The 21,506-nt window shown below is 37.5% G+C and overlaps 1 protein-coding gene across 2 annotated transcripts; it reads right to left on the bottom strand.

Annotated features, from left to right (window-relative positions):
* Window positions 1-16,548: 16,548 nt before the first annotated feature.
* Window positions 16,549-20,708, bottom strand: LOC146001169 (uncharacterized). 2 transcript variants are annotated; one of them, XR_014443538.1, is made up of 2 exons: window positions 20,576-20,708; window positions 16,549-17,594 (listed from the first exon to the last, which is right to left on the bottom strand). XR_014443538.1 is itself a non-coding variant. In XM_083138461.1 (2 exons), the coding sequence occupies exons 1-2, from the start codon at window positions 20,578-20,580 to the stop codon at window positions 17,167-17,169; spliced, it is 438 nt and encodes a 145-aa protein (XP_082994587.1). In that variant the 5' UTR covers window positions 20,581-20,708; the 3' UTR covers window positions 16,549-17,166. The 2 variants fall into 2 exon arrangements, 1 of the variants encoding a protein (XP_082994587.1); XM_083138461.1 differs by having other exon boundaries at window positions 20,571-20,708.
* Window positions 20,709-21,506: the final 798 nt, after the last annotated feature.

Below are 21,506 nucleotides of genomic sequence, written 5' to 3'. Positions count from 1 at the left end.
ATTCCATACCTATTTCTTTTGATTCTCTCCCATTCTGTATGCATTCGTCTAACCCCAGTGTTCGAATTGAAGGGGGGAAGTCAGGGAATTACTCCCCTTCTGCTTTTTTCATCCCAGGCTCTATATTTATATTTTCATTCCCAACCAGGGAAAGAACACCCCCTTCCCCTGAATGAGTGTTCTGTTATTATTTGGGATGGCAACCCTTACAGTGGCTGGGGTTGCGGTTTCATAAGTGAAAATCGGGGACGTCGCTGACCGGAAGTCTGGTGGGAGATGCCTGGGCCCCACAAACAGTATGTATGCACACCATAATTATTATGGACACTCACTGATACTACCTTAGGACATATAAGATAGTAAGGTATTTCAGAAACGATTTTGAAGGTTGCAGATAAAAGTGAATGCCCTGAAGCCTAATTTTAGAAGATATAATATCGCAAGAAAAGTCGTGGAAATTCAAGACACAAAAAGATTTTCAGAAAACTGTTCTGTACCTTTTGTAATAGATTAGTGCATACTAGGCCCGTTGCCAGGCAGGGGCCAGGGGGGGATGAGCCCCCCTGAAACTGCCGTCAGCCCCCTGACATTAGGTAAAGCTACGAGTATTTGTATAATTTGTTTGCAGTGAAGAGTGAAAATTTAGACAGCTCACAACTTTAAGGATAAATCCACAGAACATGAACAGCAGCTATTACATTCGCTTATTTTCTTTATGAGCTGAAGTGTAGGTAGCTGCAAGTTAGAATATTCTCTAGACTTTGTAAGTTCTTTCATGCAGGAGCTTCTTTATCTGTACCTTCACTGCCCCTGTTGCGGCCTCCATTTAGACAGAAATCTGTGACTTTGATGCCATCATGCAAATTTCCTTCGCATCTGCATCAAAGGTCAACAGCTCCCAAGTTTTGGGAACAAAGGGGAGTTTCATTCCTTCGGCCGGGGGTGGAATGTACTGAAGGCATTGTGATTGAATATTGTGCATTTTTTTCTGTGATATAAATATCTGTATCAGGCGCGTCGCGTGATAATGTTCGCATGAGCACGTGAACACTCATGTATATGTTTTAAATTACGTACATATTAAATGCACACACACACACACACACACACACACACATATATTTAATTGAAAAAAATACTTTTTTGATGTTCGAATATATACACACAATTTACTCGGAGTTGACGTCTTTCACGCCTGATAACTTTTTTAGATAGTTGGTAACACTGACTCCTGTGTTGCACGGTTGCGATGAACACAATTGCTGTGTTGTGTTTTGTGAACTGGCAGCTAACGGGGCTGTTGGCCACTATACCGCGGAAGTGTTCACTGGTCTGTGCGAACATATGGTGCTGGGAGCCTGGATTTTCAAGCGGCAATACTTCTTGCATTCGGCACCAGAGTGCAGCATATACAAGGCATGCCTAGGGGGACTCGAGACGGTCTGCACTACATAGTTGCAAACTTTAGTGTGAAGTCGCTAAACCTGGCGGATTTTAAATTCCAGTGGGCGCTAAAGTTCACGGAATAGTGACGAGCGACTTTTCTTTAGAAACTAGTCTGCAGGAGTTACATATCTTTCAAGGTTTATATGATTTGTGCATGTGCGGCTAAGGGCCATTCAGACTGTGCAACCTTTTTTTAGTAATCGACGTTTTTAATGCAAAAAAAAAAAAAAAAGAAGAACTCTCACCGAATTAAATTGCAAAGGAAAGTGCCGACTACATTTACATCAATTGAACGCGCATTTTTCTGGTAACTATACTCAGAATAGTATGGAGTCCTAGGCCTAAATAGCTGTTACCGTAAAAAAATTTAATTGATGTTAGTAAATTATTTTTACTATTCTCTACGTTATTGGAATATGCTTATTGTGAAGAACAAAATATAACTTTCAGAATACTAGAGATGCATTTTTGCTACACATAATATTTTCTTCTTTGAAGTTAGAAAGTTAAAATGAAATATGCATAAAATTCTCTAATTTGAAATTAAGTAATTTTTTAATCTACATATAAACGCACAAATATTGAAATTTAATTTATTGGTTGGGATAAACCTGATGTAAGTTGTTCTTTACAGCACTTTTTAAAAATATATTTTGCATTTTTCACCAGTAAATTTGATTCAGCAACTTTTAGCGCATGTTGAAGATTTAGCAACTTCTGCGTTTCAGTTGTTGGCAACACTGTTGCTGTGGGAGACCTGCAAGGGACACGTTATTTTTGGAAAGGTCAAGTTCCCTTCCTTTTGCGGGGCAATAAAAAAGTCTATGCTCTTTGGCGGCAACCGGCAAAACGCGGTTAGAGTGGTGTCGACTGTTAGAGAGCGCTATCTATTGGCAAGCGGTTGGGTGACCTTATGTGCATTGGCTTTCAGACGTGGTGCGTGTGTGTGTGTGTGTGTTGTGCCGTGTGTGTGTGTGTAGTGTAGTGTTGTGTTTTGTACACTATGAATACTGTTAGGAGTTTAAAAGAAACTCCATTTTCGCGAATGAGCGAAGCAGAACGAACTGAAGTGAAAAGGATGGGCCCTCACCAGCCGAACCTCTACATTGTACAAGAGGTAGAATACAAGTAAAATTCACTACAGTGGTTGCAACACAAATTACTAAAGGAACTGTATCCTCTATAAAGGTAAGTGCCAGCATAATGTAGAATTTAGTTTCTCTTGATATCATTATTAAGTGCATTGTGCATCGGTGTGTGGCGTTCAATTACTCGACCCACAGTGAGAATTTTATTTTTTTCTGTGTAATATCTAGAGCTCAATTACAGGCTTCGGCCGGTTATCCTTCAGGAGGGAGTTCATGTGCAAATGTATAATTGAAAGTGCATATTTAGAGTGTGTTCTTTAGCCACTTATTCGGACAAATCAGTAAGTAGTCTTGTTTGTAATAGATACATTTAAAAAATATTTTAATATATCTAAAAGAGAATTGTTATTCTTTTTTCATCGGACAGTTCTTGTAATTGAACAATTCACTCGAAGCATGGATGGGCAAAGGACACATTCTGGGCGTTTGTTACCATTTGCACATAGCTATACAAAAAGACTGCCTCTGGAACGATTAGTTTCGTGCAATGCATAAGATCAAGGATGGTAAATATGTTTGATTGATTTTTTTGGTGTTTTAAGTCCAATTTATGCTCGGTAAGACTAATCGGGACTGGACCTACAGTTTTAAGTGGGATTCGAATAACTAAGTTCCTCCACGGGTATCGAACCGAGGACCCCTCGATTAGAAGGCAACGACGGGTAAATATGTTAATAATAAGAGTGTGCCGCGGCATCCTGAGGGACGCAGGGGCGCTGCGAAATGTTCCAATATTTTCACTGAATTGTTAGTCAGTGCTATGGATGTTTCAAATATGTGCTTATTTAGTACATTTTTACATATGAAATGTTTCTGAATTTGAAATACGTGTTTAATTTTTAACTTAAGGCATGCAATCTTACAAATAACTGACTGATGCAAGTGTTAGAGAGGGCTACATTCTTGGCGCCGCGGAAAAATCTTGAAACGCTAAGGGCCCCGTGAAGCAAAGAAATTTGAGAACCCTTGCATTAAATGGTCAAAAATCAATCTCTCTGAACCATGGCAAAATGATGCTAGGAGGGAAAATACGAAACACGAGGGAAGAAGGAACATATGGAATGTCACATTGATCATAAGCATCCCAACCGAGTTATTGTGGGCGGGGCGAGGTCATTCTGTATAATTCCCAAATATCTTACATACAAATTTTTTTTTTTCTGGACTGGACGCGTCCTCCCCTCTGTCCCGCTAACGATGCACGTGCTTTCAATGCTGAATGAATGTGGTTGGTTAACATATGGTCGGTGTAATAGAAAGTAGATTGCGAAGTATGGTAGTCTTGCATTGTACATACCTGAGATTGCATGTTATACTAATTAGGTTGCACTAACCATTACTAATTGTAAATTGCGTAATTAAAAGGGTGTTAATTGAATAAAAAAAATGTATTACTTCAAATATAGCGTGATTTTTGTGGGAAATAGTTGAAAATAAGATGAACAGTTATTCTTACAATTGAAAATGAAGTTACAAGGGAGAGGAGTAAATCTCCATTCAGTATAAAAAAATATTGTGAACACCCGTATGTGAACCGCACGCGACGCCACTGATCTGTATAATCTAAAGCACTATGGAGTGTGTAAGGGATGATTTCAGTACCAGTCAATTAACACTTCAAGAAATATTTTAAAAGATGTAGTATTTGTGTGATATTTATAAATTTTATGTAACGTAATGACCCATCCCCCCACACATAATTTACCTTCATTTAATATTGTTAATATCTTTCAAAAAATGGAATTGGTTTACAAAGCCCCCTGATACCATTAGCCCCCCCCCCCCTGGAGATCAATTATAGCTACAGGCCTGGTGCATATGAATGTAATTAATAAATAATGCAAACTCATATTATGTAGACATACATGGAGTTCTTCAGCTACATCCTATTGCATAGCTATATATTTCTATTTGCTGTGGACATTTTCAAGACAATTTCTGTTCTTGGAAATCAATTTATGTAACTGGGCGCATGATAATTTAGAGAAGACTTAAGACTACGTCCACGTATTTGAACAGAAATACTGTTCAGGAAATTCATCATTTCTGCATTCCTACCCAGTTCCGGGACATTAGCGCATCCCGAAGAAACTTTTCGGGACACCAGGAAAAATTCTACCATTCCAGGACTGTCCCAGGAAATCCGAGATGTATAACAACCCTATTTAAACTTCACTTCACTTTTGTAATCATAAAATATGATGTTCAACCATTATTCCTTACAAATCCATTCCCTTCACCTTCATGGCTAAGCCCAATTCAAAGTACACTTAGAAAATTGGGCAAAGGGTAGCCCACTTCTGGTGAGGGTGAGATAGCCACCAAACTAAACTTAGTTTGCAAAGGATGAGACTTCAAAAAAATGCACAACAAAAGTTATAAACTTGTGGTAGTTATTGTAGTCACAATGTTAATGACTCAGCCGCAGAATACTTTTTCAACAGGCTTACTCCCCCTTTAAAACTTTCTTGTTGCACTTATGCATACAAGCACACCCTTACTAAGAATTTTATGAATGTGTTTTTGAAAAAGAATAATCAGGTGTGTTCAAATTCAGAGTAGGGCACAATGACCATCCATCACTTCCATCAGTTTGTTAGCTATTTCATATTGTTGCAACTAAATTTTGAAAACCTGAAAGGTAGGTAGTGTGAAATGGTAAAAATTCAAATTAGTACAGCAAGAAAACTGTGTAATTTGTAGTTATATTTATTTTGGGCCTTGTGTATTTTTTCACTAGAACATTATTTCACTACAGACAAAATAGAATACACACCCCTCCCCCCACACACTAACCATAGGCGTAGCTATGGGGTGTGCCTAGGCACACCCTAATGGGCTGCTATATCAAAGAGAATTAAATACAGATATTTCAATAAGGGCGAAAATAAGCGGCAGTTTCTAAGAAGTTGAAAATGTCATTACTTGGTACAAACGTGTGCATTATCGCTGATGAAACGAGTGTCTATAGTTTTTTGATTTTTTGATGTCATTGGAGAAAGAAGATATTTACTGCATTCTACTCTGTACTGCAGCACCTTGCTTCTATACCTGTCACAAGCTGCACGTGTGAGAGAGCTTTCTACAAGCTTACCCAAGTTAAAACTAAATTAAGAACAACTCAGAAGCAGGATAGATTGGAAGCCCTGCTCTTGCTATTTGTGGAACAGGAAAAAGCTTAGTTTATTGATGTAAATGAAGTTATTGATGAGTTTAAGAACATTGTACCGTTTGACAGACGTCTCTTGTTATAGATGACGTGTATTTTGATGTATTTGTATGTAACATTTATGAACATTTTGTGTGTGTGTAATTTCTATGCAATTTGATTTCTTTCTACTACATATATTCAGAAATTTTCAAACTGTCATTTAGTGAATTTATATTCCATTACAAACAACAGCGCAGTTAAAGAGCCAAGTGATTGTGTTGAAAAATATGCTATTAAAAAGGTACAATACCTCATTTTTTTTCTTTGTGCACACCCAAATATAAAGTTCTAGCTACACCTATGACACTAACATCATATGTCCGATTGTTATGCTTATCAACAGTTGTACATTAGCTCTCCTATTTCAGGCCTTCCTTCCTGAAAATAATATTTCCAGTAATTTCTCTGCATGGAAAATATGTACTTCATAAATAATAAAATCTGAAACCACAAGACTGTATCCTGCTACTGTAGAAAAACATAATGCGTAAATTTGCAGTGCTTATACTCCAAGTGATTAGCCTCAAGAGGCACAAATTGATGAACAAGAAAAATGTAATTACAAATGCATCCAGTCCTCCATGCTTTTAAGGGAGGTGTCAAGTATCTGAGTCAGCACCAGAGGGCACGAGGGGGTGCTTGCGTGCCCCTTAATTTTCTTCTGCAACCCCTACGTTCAACTGAAAACACTAACATTAATATGTAATATTATGTGTGATTATACTCTGATAGAATATAGATTGTTTAATATAAATGTTACTATTTACAGTATGCAATACTTGTGAATTACGTACGTATAAACCTCTTGCCTAAATGTATGTAGATAAGTATATATATCATGTGTTACGTATGTTGTATGTTATATGTATTGTACGTGAATGAATGAATATGTGTTTGTACCAGGTGGTTATAATTAAAGTGACGGTGTTCAGAGTGGTACAGCACGGGCTGTAATGAGAGTAGCAGTCTGAAACTTCGTAGATATGCTAATGAAGCAATGCGCTCGCGAATTATGCAAAGAAAAAAATAGTTCCAATTCTTGCCACCAGGGTAAAAAATGGCGCTGTAAGCAGTCAAAACGTTGAATTTTCTGTAACTCTGACGTCAAATTCGGTGACATTGCCTAACCATTGTGTGAGCTCCCTGGTTGTGGTTCGTGACGCTTGTTGCTTTTTCCTTTAGTAATGTTCATGTAATTCGAATAGTGAAATTGTATCGATATTTTATTACAAAGAGTATTGTTTTCTGCGATTTATAATGTTTTTTCTGTAACTATACTAAGTTTTGACTGCTTACAGCGCCATTTTTAACCCTGGTGGCGAGAATTGGAACTTTTTTTTTTTTTTTGCATAATTCGCGAGCGCATTGCTTCATTAGCATATCTACGAAGTTTCAGGCTGCTACTCTCATTACAGCCTGTGCTGTACCACTCTGAACACCGTCACTTTAATTATAACCACCTGGTATATTTCCATGTAATTTCTATTGTATTAATCAAACACAGTGTACGCCTTCTGTAATTGGAGGTTCAATCCTTTGTAGAAGTGCAAAGCATCAATAAATAAATAAATAAATATTCATAGGCCTGCACAGACCCTCTGATTAGGGGGGCAAAAAAAGCCTTGATGAAAAGTTCAGTTGGGAAAGAAGAACCTAATTTTATCTCACTGTTACCAGGAGTACTTCTCTCCATGGTAATTTACAATGCATTATAGACAACAAATTGCGAGCAAAGCTAGCAAGAACATTTTCTGATCCAAATTTTTTGCAAGATGTTTATAACATTTGAAATCGAGAGGAAAATTGCAGCTCTGTGGCCCCCTGCAGGTGATGTTGGCCGTCTGAAGAAATAATGCAAGAAAGAAGTGAAAATTATTTCCATATTGAGTACCCTTTTGTACTGCTATTCTGCTAGTTTTGCATTCATTTACTTCCATGTTTGCCCCACTAGAATTGATTTCCCCCTGTAGTTGCGCCACCACACCCTTCCCCGTAGTTGCTTTGAACTTTCATCGACTTGAAAATACTTCATTTTCTTTAACAGTATAATATCATTTAATATCTGCAATAAGATTCCTTCCTCTATCCTAAATTTCTAGGTAAAAATATAATAATATAGGGGCATGGATGTCTGGAAGGGGTGCAAAGATGGTCATATCTCCCCCTTAGAAAATGAATGTCAACCTAAAAGTACATTTTCACAAGTATAATTTGATTTGTCATAATAATTTACATTAATTATTAGGGCTAGGATTTTGATGAAATTGCATCTTTTTTTCTGGTGAATAACAAACCCAAATCTTTTAATATTTATATGTTTCATGTCGTGCTGAAACTTTTAAGCACTATTTGTTGGGGCATTTTAAGTCATTTTTTTAAATTTTCTTATTTTTCCAGAGCACTTGTACGCTGCGAGTGCATGGGCAGCATTAACGTGAAAGGATTAAGATGAATAAATATCCTATTTTTTCATATCTTCCCTAGACAATTTAAAATATATGAAACCGCAGCTACCTTCCATCCGCCTCAGAAGGAAATAAACAACATGAATATAACGATTTCCTTACAATGAAATTCAATTGTTAGAAGTTCAAAACAGCTCGCAATTTTGCCCCAGGAGAAGAAAGTCGTTGCCCTGCCTAATGTTATCTTCTAATCTGCTGACCAATTGTTGTGTTCCTTGAAAGTGAATGGATGGAACATGTGATCTGGCCATTGTCGAAGTTCCTGTTTATTGCGAGAATTTACTTTGGTGCAGTGTTCAGTAGAGCAGGTTTTTGAAGCATTGGACAAGATGCCAAAAACCAAGCAAAGTACACAGTACAAATTAAAACAGTTTGTGTCCCAGTATGGTGAAAATACGTTCAGTACGGATGGATCAGTATTATTCTGTCAGCTTTGTGGTGTAAGAGTTGCTGCGGAAAAGAAATTCACGGTGGAGCAACATGTCAACCGCGAGAAACACAAGGCAGCTCTGAAGCAAATTCAAGATCAGAAGAGGACGGTGCAATTGTTAATGGGTGAGTGTTCCTCCAAATCCTCTGTTATTTCTGAAGAACTGTGCGACGCTTTTATTTCTGCTGACATTCCTCTAAGTAAACTAAATAATCCTAAACTTCGAGCATTTTTGGAAAAACATACTGGGAAATCGATACCAGATTCTTCCACGCTAAGGAAAAATTATGTCAAGAAATGCTACAACCAAACAATGGATCAAATTCGGCAGAAATTCATGGTAAAAAAATATGGGTGTCAATTGACGAAAGTACCGACTTACTCGGACGGTACATTGCAAATGTAGTGATTGGTACGATGCAGGAATCAGAGTCTACTCAAGTGTTTCTAATAAATTGTGAATGTCTAATAAAAGTGAATTATTCAACGATCAGCAAAGTTTTCAATAACGCGATGCAGTTATTGTGGCCCGACGGCATTCAATATGACAAGGTGTTGCTTTTCGTAACAGATGTGGCACCGTACATGGTTAAAGCAGGGAATTCTCTGAAAGGTCTGTACTCAAAAATGGTACATGTAACATGTCTTGCACATGCGTGTCACCGTATTGCTGAAGAACTGCGAAGTCACTTTCCTGATGTAGACCAACTGATTGCAAACATTAAGAAGATTTTCCTCAAGTCCCCATCACGAGTTAGCTTTTAGGTCTCATGCACCTGATGTGCCTTTGCCACCAGCTCCTATTCTTACTAGATGGGGTACATGGTTAGAGGCTTGTGGTTACTATTGTGAAAATTATAAAGTTGTGAAAGAAGTTGTAACCTCGTTCGCCAGCAGTGAAGCATTGTGTATAAGATAAGACAAGCACAGGAACTCTTGGCTGATCCCGAAATGGAGGGAAAATTATGCTATATAAAGTCCAACTTCGGCTTCCTACCTTCTGCCATAACTTCACTCGAGACATCTGGAGCTACATTGGTTGATCAAGTTAATGTCCTTAACAAAGTTCAGGATAATTTGGAAGCAGTTCCAGGTACTGTTGGAATACAAGTGAGAGAAAAGATGCAGAAAGTGCTAGGGAAAAATGCAGGATACACAATAATATGTTCTATTCGTGACGTATTGTGTGGGAAACCGGTTTCATTGCCAGACTCTGAAACCGAATTAGAACCAAGTGACATTGTATGTTTTAAATATGCCCCTATTACCTCTGTTGATGTTGAAAGGAGCTTTTCTATGTATAAAAGTGTGCTAGCTGACAATCGTCATTCATTTCTTTTTGAAAATTTACAGAAAATATTCGTTACACACTGCAACTCAAAACTGAACAGTAACCTCTCATAATTTGTCAAAAGTTGCATACTAGAGTTGCTGTAATTTGAAGTTCAAATAAAATTTTACTTTGGAATTTTTAACAGTTTTTAGGTCATTTTTAAAGTCATTTTTTGGCAATTTTTAGGTCATAAATGCATCTTTTTAAGGGCATTTTTTACGAATTTTTAGGTCATGAAAATCCTAGCCCTATTAATTATTATAACGAGGATGCAGGAATGCGATAATTTCAAAATCGAGAGGTGATTTTTGAGGGGGAAACACTATAATCGGGTTAATATGCCCCATGGTAAAAATACCTTGCTTGTCCCTTGGTGGAATAAATCTGCGGACGTCCATGATTTGGGGGGGGGGGGGGCATTTGCCCCCCTTGTGCTCGCACCTATGGTCATATTGAGTGCTGAATGATAGGTACTGAAGTAAGACTGTTATTATTGTGTGCAACAGGCAAGCACTGAAATAGGTGCCGATACGTTTCTATACTGGCGGCAACCTCTGTAAAGATCAGCAGCCATTTTTTCTTTCATCAGCATTGTTGTTATGAATTTTTCTTCAATTTCTTTCTTCAAGTGGTCTGTTCGTGGTTTTTGATAATTGCGTATAGCTTAATGTGAGTTACGTTTTTTTTTTTTTTTTTTTTTTTGCATTGTTGATAAACTGTTTATTTTCTGCCTACTTGTTCTTCCTTACATTGGAGCAAAAATTTCAGCTGCTTTTAAGGTATCACCAGGTTGAGCTCAGGAAATTATTTAATGCGAGTTGTAACATGAAAGGTAGTTTTCTTCTTAATACGTTCTATGTATTTGTTCCACGTTACATGTCTAATAAATGTACCATTTCAAGCTTTTTCAAAAACTGTTAGGAAGAGGCCCAATGTTCACTAAGAAATTTTACAGTTTCTTGTTGGGGATAGTGCGGCAGTAGGGATTTTAAAGATTACACAGTTGCTGTGCTCTTCGCGTTTTGGCTTGTGGCAGACGGAAGGTATAATGTACTATGTATTTTACACCTCCATTGGTTACATTGAAAAGGTTCAAAAATTGTGTTTTTAAGGGCAGGATGATTTTATTTTGTATTTCACTACATAGTTCAATAAGACCGCAACGTGTATCTAAATGTTTACACTGTATGACCACTTTCTTGGAGTAGAAGACTTAATGCATATCATCATGGACATCCAGGGGCAGGGCAAGGGGGGGGGAGGGGCGCATACCTGGAATTAATGTCAATCTAAAGTTATATATTTCACACATATATTTTAGTTTCAGGAAGTAATTTATGTTAACCAGTGGTGGCGATTAGGGATGCAGTTTCCCCCCCCCCCCCCACTTTTTGCTATTTTTGCCCCCTCACTATGCTAACCCTTATCTGCCAAGGGAAAGTAAACTGTCCTTCCACCCCTCCCCACCCCCCTGATTTGGCACCTTGCTCCAACAGTTTTGAAAGGTTGCATGTGTGTTTTATGTTTTCCTTATTTTCAGAATGGCACCCCCTCAGCACTCCTAGATTAATAATCCTGGCGCTGGCCCTGATCTGAGTGCTCAGCTACTTGACATCCATATAAGCGGTGTTTGGTGACCGTTGCTTAAATTGCTCCCCGAGCGAGCTCAAACCTTGCTCGGCACAGCTTTAAGGCACAGACTATATCGTTTTGTGGTTCGATCTCTTAAGATGGAGGCTAATGAAGATGTATTTGCTATTAACGGCTTAACACATGGTGTATTTGCAGAGGAAGTTCAAGTAACAGATGGTAATATAATTATCCACTTTCTGTAATTGTATTAAAATGAATGTAAGTGTTACATACACCGCAGTTTTTGCAATGCTGTGAAACTTTGAATAACGTTTGATGAAAAATGTTTTATTTCCCCTTCGTTAGCATCCAACATTGTTTTGAGAAGCAATAATTATATTAGCTTTGCAATGTGCAATCACAGAAGATGGCTCTGTTGTTTTCATCAATGAGCACACAGCGTCAAACAAATGATGTGTCTGCTCAGCAAGCATACATATATTTATTTATTTATCTCTCTCTCTCAACACACACACATGCATGCTCTCTTTCTTCAGGAGGTGAAAACATCATTCCAGTTTTCTTCTAAATGCTTGTGTATCTATTTGTAAGAGAACAGTGCTGCACTGTTACCAGTATCTGACCTATGAAAGAGTAAATGAACTAACATGCCAAGTACTTCAAAATATGCATGTTATGTCACTTAAGAGGGTAATTAAGTTGAGGGAGGGGATTACTGTGAAAGGGAGATTTCTTACTGGAGTGACAAGTGGCAAGGGGCACATGGCTCAATACCAAGGTTGTTCAAGTTCCAGGAACTCATAAATTATAATGGATCTATTTGGTTCCAGAACAATTTTTCTCGCACAATTTAAATTCGGTCCAAGTTACATATTGTTTCATTTTAATATGGAACTTCGACTTTATTTAAACTGATCTGGAAAAAAGACTCCTAGACTGTATTTAAATTCATCCAGAAAAACGTTTCCTGGACTGTATTTAAATTCATCCAGAAAAACGTTTCCTGGACTGTATTTAAATTCATCCAGAAAAACATTTCCTGGACTGTATTTAAATTCATCCAGAAAAACGTTTCCTGGACTGTATTTAAATTCATCCAGAAAAATGTTTCCTGGACTGTATTTAAATTCATCCAGAAAAAAGGTCCCTGGACCATATTTAAATTCATCCAGAAACAAGGTTCCTGGACCATATCTAAATTCATCCAGAAAAAAGGTTCCTGGACCATATTTAAATTCATCCAGAAAAAAGGTCCCTGGACCATATTTAAATTCATCCAGAAAAAAGGTCCCTGGACCATATTTAAATTCATCCAGAAAAGTTTCCTGGACTCTATTTAAATTGATCCGGAAAAAAGGTTCCTGGACCGAAATGAAATACTTTACAGATAAAAAGGTTCTTTACAGTTAAGAACCCATTTATGCTTACTTATTTTCTCTCCTGGACAGGAAATTGAATTTATTTAAAATTCATAACCTTTAACAATCCTGCTCAATACCACTTATCTTCCAGTCCGTTGAACACATCATAATTTTCTTCTAAAACAAACAACCCCCCCCCCCCCCCCCCCCCCAGTCTTGGAAAACAATCACTGTGCCTATGCAACAGATAGTGTGACTCAGAACAATATCCAAGTGTCAAGACATGTGCAGAATGTCACATTACTCCAGTGAGAAAGGTTGCATTTGTTTATTATATTTATGTAGATTTTAAGTGCCGATTGACATGTCACCTGTCTCTTTGGTGATGGAAGCATGTTGGCAATTGCATCAGTTTGTATCAAGATGTTATACATGTAGAAATGAACTTTTACACGTGTAGGAGACTGGTAAGCAGCGTTAATATAAAATGTAAACGCAAAGATCTCCCATAGCTAACATCACAGCTTACCAGCCTCAGATGAGTAACCCAGTAATTCTTAATTTACATTTAACGGACATCTTTAAATATAGTTTGTTATTGTGGACCTCCAGGACATAATGATTGAAATCCTAAAGTATTTCAAGTTGCTATTCAAGGAACTTTCATTAGAATTATACAAGTTATTACATTACTTATATTTCTTATTGTAATAATACTGTACCTAATTCATGAAAAGCAATGAATTTGTGTGTATTGCATTTGGTTGTGTATTACCCACCTTTTGTGTTTGCATCAAACCTGCGCTATTCACAATCTAGATTTTTTTTAAGGCATTTTGTTTCCTAAAAAGAAAATCAATTTATCAAAACATAAATATATGATCATGTTTTACATCTAGCGAGTTGTGGAGCATATTGAATATCCAAATTGGTTTACTTAATAATCTACAATCTATTTTCTTGAACTTTGTAACATTTATTCAAGCCTTTGCAGATCTACTGGGAGAGAACAGCAGATCACTTGGGCTCCAGAGATCACTGGCGTAAGAAGCTAATTTTCACATGTATAACATTGTCCATCTAATTACATTCTTACACAGCAACCCCCCAAAAAAATTGTTCCTTTCGTTAAGAATCGATATGAACACTATGCAATGTTGAAACACATTAAAAAGGTGTGTGGAAGTAAAGGTTTTTACCTATTGCTACGAATATTATGAGTGAGAATCAATAAGTAATGCATAGTATTCTTTTCAGGTGTATTATTGGAGGCAGAGCAGTGAAACCAGCATCAGGAGTACAGGAAGGTGTGTCTGCACGATGTGTGTGTCTAGCGGTGCTCAATAGATTGATTTGCTTTATTTTACTTTGCTTTTTGTGTCACTTTTAGCTAATTTGTGAAGATGAGGATGAGTGACGATTTGATGAAATTAGGGATGGGACCGATTAATCGGTACTCTATCGGTATCGGCCGATATAGGCATATCGGTGTATCGGTTTATCGGTAAAATTACCGATTATTTTACCAATCCAATATCTCGATAAATATATGATAATTTAGTGCATAATTCTGCCATTTTTTGTAATTTTTATGGATAATCTCCGTGCCCTACTTTCTAAAAAAGTAAATGTTTAAATATGAAACTCCTTTTGCACTGCAGTCACCTTGAAACACACATATATTAAGGAGGTCAATGAACCTTTCAGGTTCTTCAAGGACCATTTCTAATTTTATATCGGATCGGTAGAATATCGGTTATCGGTATGGGTAAATTTTATATCCGTACTTTATCGGTATCAGCCAAAATTTCATATCGGCCCATCCCTAGATGAATGGACACTCACAAACACCCATGCCCAGGCTGGGATTCGAACCCCGGATCCCTGGCATCGTTGCACGGTGTACTAACCATTTCGTGGTACGTTAGCATTGTCTACACTGCTTGAGCAATGAGCAGCTATTATGCATTTTTTGTGGGCTAAGACAAAACATCCACTCACATTCACAGGGATGGAAGAAGTGTATGAGAACTCTTGTATAGTATTGCAATCATGCAAGTTCTTTTCGGAGGGGTGAGAAAGCAACACTGGTCACCCATGTTTTGGTCACACCCGGTGAGAATGCGAACATAAATTGAAGAGTCAATTCAGAACGATCACAGTATCCACGTACAGACTTTAGCCTATCTTATGAACATGTTTTATGGAATTGTCCGTGAGAAATTTCAGTATTGCAAAGTGAGTGCTTGGTAAGTCCCTCAGCAATTGAGTAAAGATCAGAAAAGCATAAGAATGAAGACTATTGGATTATCTGGAGCAGTATGCCACTGAAGGGTTTCTGCAAATCATACTGACAAGCGATGAACCGTGGGCCTACCATTTCAGAGCAACAAGAACAAACTAGTATGGCCAGGAAACATCCTTTGACCTCACTTCCAAAGAAGTTCAGAGTTAGCTGGTCCTGGTGATTGTGTTAGCTCACATGCAGAGTCAGTCCACTGCTGGTGGGATTCTGTCCTTATGGTTCAGCCGGCAGAACTGCAACCTACACAGTACAGTGTGTAAGCAAATTGATAAGTATGGATGGGAAGGTCCCCATGCACCCTTCTTACAGTCCTGAACTTGCACTGTGACTTTCATCTCCTTGATTGAATTAAAAAGTTCTTGCAGAGTCAACACTTTGCCTGTGTTGAAATTAAAAGTGCAGTGCACCGAGGGTTGTATGCCCAGTAGATGGGCGTTCTATGAACAAGGCATATTTAAGCTTGTCACTGTGGGGCAAATGCGTTAATAGGAATGGTTTGTGTGTTGAAAAATAGCTAATGATTACCCATTACTGTAAGCTTCCTTACTGTTGTTGCTGAACAGAAACTTTGCTTGAGGAAAATCATCATATGTTATCGATTCTCCCTCATATAAGGATACCCGATATTCAAAACCACACCATGAAAATACAAGGGCGTGCTGAAAAGTAATGCCTCCTATTTGTTTGTGACGGTGTAAAGACATTTTGGATTTTGAGCAACCATGCATTGTACTCTTCAGACTTTCCCCGTTCTCCATTCCAAGTTTCAAACTTCTATCACCAGGGGTTGCTGAACTAGAGCGAGGAAAATGGCAGCATGTAACCATACTATGTCGGTGCACCTGAAACTGCGTGTGGTGACAGTTTCTAACTGCAGAAAATGTGTCCCCAATTGACATTCATCAGAGAATGAAGGCTTTTTATGGCACTGAATGTGACGTCAGTACTGATTGATGTTGGGCTGTTCATGCTCACAATGTAAACCCCTGCTGAGGAACTCTCAACGTGTGTGACAAAGAACTTCTTGAGAGTTAAGCGTTTGTATTCGCTCAAAAACAACTGATTTGAAGTACTTCCCTGCCACCAAGTATGCTTTAAGTTTTAACCACCTGAGTACCCTTCGTCCCACTCGCAACTTAAATCTCTATTGTCCACACTGATACAGATAGTGTTGTTTATATTATGTATATATAAAACTAACTGCAACAAGAGTCTGGGAAGAATAAATCAGAACTCATGAGCAATTTTATGTGATTTTAAAAATATATTCTTAAAATAATGCCTTCATCATTTATAATACCTTACTCAGTGTCACAACTCATAACAGCAGTCTTTTTGAAAGTTAAAAATAAATACAATAGGAATTTAATAACTGGTATGAGCACAGTAATACCATACTTCGAAGCAAATAAATTGCACATACTGATTCTCATTCACATAACTAAAGCTTTTGCTCCTTTAGGAATATACTGACTACAAGAAATAATATCTATTTCAAATGTGGTTCCATATTCAAAAATCAAATTGAACTGCACAGCAAATATTTAAAAACAATTACTTAGTTACGAAAATGTTCCCCCAAATACACTACAAATATACTGTACTTTCACATGCAATAATAACTTCTGATATGGAAAAATATTGAATCCTTTCACAACATACACTTGAATTATACAAATGATTATAATTACTGACAAGGACATTTAATAACATTTCCATAATGTATACAACTTTACTTATCAAAGCATTTTTTCAGAAAGATTTCTTTTCCGTGGACACATGAGTATAACAAGTATCAAAACATGCACACACACAAGTCTCTGTTTATTAATAGAATATTACTTAAATAGAAAAAAAGACTATCATCTTTTATTTTACTTTTCCTCGTGTTTGTCTTTTGAATCACTACAGTCTCGTTTCAGTGACCACAATGGATCAAGCTGACTTAGAGGGTCGTCAGAATCTACATGCTTTTCTAAACTTTCTTTACTGGTAAAGTTTTCCTTCGAGAAATGTTTTTTCGCACCAGCGTTGCTAGACAAATCCAAATCAAAATTTACTGGATCAAATGTACTGAGCAAAGATAACGAAGGATGCAGCTCGGGGAGGCTGCCTGAAAAAGTGATGTTGCTGTTTATGGCTTTACGAGATGGCGTACTGTGAGAGGAGCCAGCTTTCTGTGGCGAGCCACTGCTCCTCGTCATTTCAGTTGTGACCGAATCGTCTCCGGAAGAAATCTGGGAACTGCCACTCGTACGTCTCACTCTTTCAGTAGCTTCCATCTTCTCACTGCTGTTTGTTCCTGCAAGGACAAGACAAAACAGTAGTAAAAGTCCAAATAAATTATAAACACAATGGCTACTGTATACAATAGAGCCTTGAATATGCATACATCACAGTGATGTGGCTACAGATCTAGAAATGCAGAATTTGAAAAGTAATTTTAAAATTTCGTTGCATTTAGAAAAGAAAGATTAAATGTACAGTGTGTCTCAGAAGTCCTACTTGCATGTATCCTTGTGTGACAGTGTTGAAAACTGGCTGGTACTCGATTGCTTGGGAATGATTTAGTTTACGTGGTTGGCATCCCTGCTATGAAGGTCACATGGAATGCTCGCTCGAAATTCTCATGTCAGTTGTTGCACCATGACTGATGTGAGTGGACATAGTTACAGTGCTGAGGAACAGCTAGTGACATGTGTGGGTGTACGAATGACAACGCATGTGGCAAACGATGAACTGTAATGTAAAGTTCCCAACTGGGAACTATGTTATAATGTAAATATATAGATTATAATTAGGGATGTGACGAAGCTTAAAATTTACCAATGCCGATGTACTCACCGATAATTTTTGGAAACGATACCGATGCCGATATTTAACCAATTCCGATACATAAGATTATTAAACAGAAAGAGGATGTTATTTTGTGAATGACAAAAATAAATTTGGTATGTACATTTCTATTGCATATGATAGGTATATACATATATATTCTCAAGAGATGCGAATGTACATTTGCATCTACAAAAGGTTATGTGAACTTAAGAGATTTAAATTAGTACACAAGCAGTTCTTTGAAATGCAAAATGAATTCCTGTTCTGCCAGATTCAACTTCAGAAATACGAGATTTGGAAGCACTTCAGGAAGTAACCTACTTCTTCTCTTATCTCAAATCTGTTCAGCAACAATGATCACTCAATCACTGAATACTGATGCAGCAGGTATGCTCAAGTATTTTCTCAGCACTTGCTTCAGGTTTGAATATTCACTTTTGAATTTCCAATACAACAGCAGATCCTGGTTCAGCAATGCACTGTTTTATTTCTGATTTATAGTTACGTTGATCCTCTGAATGAGAGTTTGCAATAATTTTATTACAAAAACTTTACAGTAATGACGAATCATAACCAAATTTTCAATAAATCTTACAAAACTAGAATATAAAGCTTATCAGAAGGTAAAAGTCTAGTATAATCTGTACCGGTTTAAATATCGGATTTTTGCCAATTCTAATACCGATATGTCAATTTCTGCTGATTTTCATACATCTGTAATCGGCTTCGGCACATAACTAATTATAATAAATATGTCATATATATCTAGGGATGATATGTACTGTGTAATATAATGTAGGAGTATGGTGACTTCTCAAACACCCTGTATAATTCAGGAAAATATAAATTCCATTAATGTAAAAGCAGTGTCTAATTCTTTAGATACAGAACAGTTCCTCTAACAAATAATGCATGAATTTGAAACAAACTGTAAATCTTTACAGTAAAGAATTAGTTTCAACAAGTTTACTTTACTGCAATTCTCGAAGATAAAATATGCTAGTGTCTTGGGAGTAAAACTTGATAACCAACGCTCCGGTCAAAATTGAGTTAACATTAGATTCAGTTGCTGTTTAATAGTGAATGAAGTTCTTTCCAAAATAACATCTTAAATGATACACTAGAATTGCTGCGAGACATGCTCTTTTTAATTTCCAAAAAATGTAGACTAGGCAGACATTGGAAATATTGGAAGAATTTCTAATATTTGAAACCTAGGGGAAAAAACTACCATCACCCACCATCTTGAAATACTTGGACAGATTTTTTTTTTTCATGCAATAGCAGAGGTTACAGGACTTTCAGCTTCAAACTTCTAATGTTACTACAGTTATTCTGGCCACAAAATTGGTGATCTGGCACCATTTCGACCCCTAAAACACACATGCTACGGTAAATGCTAGATTCTAGTAAAACATTTTATCATATATTCAGGCCCGTAGCCAGGCAGGGGCCAGGAGGGCTCAGCCCCCCCCCCCCCACACACACACACACTGGCACTGCCGCTAGCCCCCTTGACATTAGGAAAAACTATATTATATTCTAATTTCTTTGAGGTGAAGAGTGAAAATGTAGACAACATATATTATTTTGTTCACAAGTTCGCGAGGGATAAATTCACAGAACATGAACAGCAGCTATTAGATTTGTTCATCTTGTTTGTGAGCAGAAGTGTAAGTACCAGCAAGTGTTTAGAAGATTCTCTAGACTTTAGAAAGTTCTTCATAGGGGAAATTCTTTATCTGTTGCAACTTCCCTGCCCCCTTGCAGCCTCTCGTTTCACAAATATCTGGGACTTTAACGTCATCATCCACATTCCTTCCACAGCTGCGTCAAATGACAACAGATCCATAGTTCTGGGAAAGAAGAGGAGTTTTATTGCTTCGGCCAGGGTACGGTAGGCACTATATTGTACATTTTTAATTGTATGATATAAATACCTGTATCATCAAAAATAGTATAGCGTGTGTATTAAGGGATGGTGTCAGTAGCAGTCAATTAACACTTCACTAGATGTTTTAGAAGATATAGAAAAAAGTGTGGTATTTGCATGATATTTCTAACATAATGCCCCCCCCCCAAAATTACCTTAATTTAATACTGTTAAACTTTTGAAAACTGGACTTGGTTTACAAAGCCCACCCTGATACCCCGTGAGCCCCCCCCCCCCCCCCCCCCCCGAGATCAATTTTAGCTACGGACCTGCATATATTATTCCTATATTTCTGCTTTCCTGTATCAGTTGCATGTAAAGTTCCACACCCATTCACACTAGTCACAGGATAAACATCTACAGTAGACTTATACAATTCTCTGCTTTTTCCAGGGTAGTTTCCTTCTAGAAACTACCTAGGTATTATCATTTGGCAAAGAAATATTGTTTTGCATGTGCTCTTGGCCACCGTGCTAGCATATTTTTATAATGCGTAACTGAAAATACCTAACCCCATTTTCTCGATCCCCGACTGAAGCTGGCTCAATCCCACTGGTCCGAGAAGAAAATCCTCTGAAGGATGCCGAGTGTGGGACTTTCCAGATCTTGCAATTTTGTCTTCAAATGTAGAACGACTGGTCAAAATCCCTCCTGTGTAAAGAAATTAGAAGCATTAAAACCTTAAACTTCTTTTCCAAGCACACTTTTCATTATTTATTGCAGTTCATTAAGCTTTTCTTTAACACTACAAATATAATTTCGTACGCAATCAAAACAGTGGCAAATATTTCCTCATTTGTACACAAGGGTTGCTTATTATTAGTAGGGCCCCGGACTTTGTTATAACATATTTCTTATTTGGCATCGGATCAAATACTGAAGTGAGATCTTTACATATCTGATGGAAAACAGCCAAAATAGACTAACTTCATAAGGCATATTTTGACATAGTCCTTCAATTTTCTCGTATTAAGACATATTTCAGCATAATTTTGCAATTATCTTGCATATAATCGGTTATTTTATAATTTATTCTTCGTACTTTTAGCGCAATGGATAGATAGTTCATACTACCAATGGTAGGATAAGGAAATTATGAACGAAGAAATTAAAAGCAGATGCTGTCTTTTCTTACTAACTACAAGGGTCGTTCAAGGTTGACCGGGATTTTCGTATGTAAAAAATCGATGAATAGCCGGATCATGATGAAACATGCGGGTGACGTAATGTATTCCTTCGCGAGTAACTAGCGCCCGGCATGACGTATTTCGCGCATGCGCAGCAGTTGCAGCGAACATAGCGGCAAGCAGTGTGTCTGTGGCTGTGGAGCAGCGGTGTGTAATCAAATTTCTCGTGAAGGAGAAAGTGAAACCAGCTGAGATTTTCAGACGATTGCAAGCACAGTATGGTGAACAAACGATGTCGCGGACAAGAGTGTACGAA

Source organism: Lepisma saccharinum, chromosome 17, assembly GCF_977018435.1.
Source record: "Lepisma saccharinum chromosome 17, izLepSacc3.1, whole genome shotgun sequence".
In the NCBI taxonomy this organism is placed as follows: Eukaryota; Metazoa; Arthropoda; class Insecta; order Zygentoma; family Lepismatidae; genus Lepisma; species Lepisma saccharinum.
Note: the sequence above shows the minus strand (reverse complement) of the source record. Positions and strands in the feature narration are given on the sequence as shown.